This window comes from Austrofundulus limnaeus, unplaced genomic scaffold, assembly GCF_001266775.1.
Source record: "Austrofundulus limnaeus strain Quisiro unplaced genomic scaffold, Austrofundulus_limnaeus-1.0 Scaffold12786, whole genome shotgun sequence".
NCBI classification, from domain to species: Eukaryota; Metazoa; Chordata; class Actinopteri; order Cyprinodontiformes; family Rivulidae; genus Austrofundulus; species Austrofundulus limnaeus.
The window spans coordinates 1-470 of NW_013965188.1; the positions used below are offsets into that span (position 1 = coordinate 1).

A 470-nucleotide genomic window follows, 5' to 3' on the forward strand; every position below is an offset into this window, starting at 1 on the left:
TTTCTTTTCAACTGACCTGAGCTCATGAGGAGCACGGCCTGCAGCAGCGCCACTTCCGTGTCGTCCAGGTTGAACTGCGCCAGGCTTTTGCCCAGGTCGAAGATGGCGTCCGACACCACACCCAGCCCGCCGTTCTTCAGCTGCTCCCGCTTCACGGCCATCTCCCCGTTCAGCGTCAGCGTCTCGCTCTCGGGATCGTAGCGGATGGCGGCTCGCAGCGACATGATCTCCATGCAGCAGCCCTTTAACAGGATGATCTGGTCTTCACAAGGCAGCTGGGGGGGACACAAATGTAAAAATCCTCTTTATATGAGCTGAAGAAAAAGTTATTTAGTGCAGAGATTCTTAACCCATGGGCCGCGGCCGACTGCATTGATTTTGAACAAGGTGCAATACACTTTCTCACCACTAGAAGCAGTAGTGCGCCACTCAGTTGTTTAACTACTTTTTTAATGCGTAGAAGAACCTTA

At 52.6% G+C, this 470-nt stretch overlaps 1 protein-coding gene across 1 annotated transcript; it reads right to left on the bottom strand.

The window, feature by feature from the left end:
- Positions 1 to 16: 16 nt before the first annotated feature.
- On the bottom strand, positions 17 to 418 carry LOC106512766 (thyroid hormone receptor alpha; the record flags this gene model as incomplete). The annotated part of the gene is given in 1 exon segment (XM_014001310.1): positions 17 to 418. A coding segment is annotated over 1 exon segment (217 nt), but the record flags the coding sequence as incomplete, so codon positions are not given.
- Between the last annotated feature and the right edge of the window lie 52 nt (positions 419 to 470).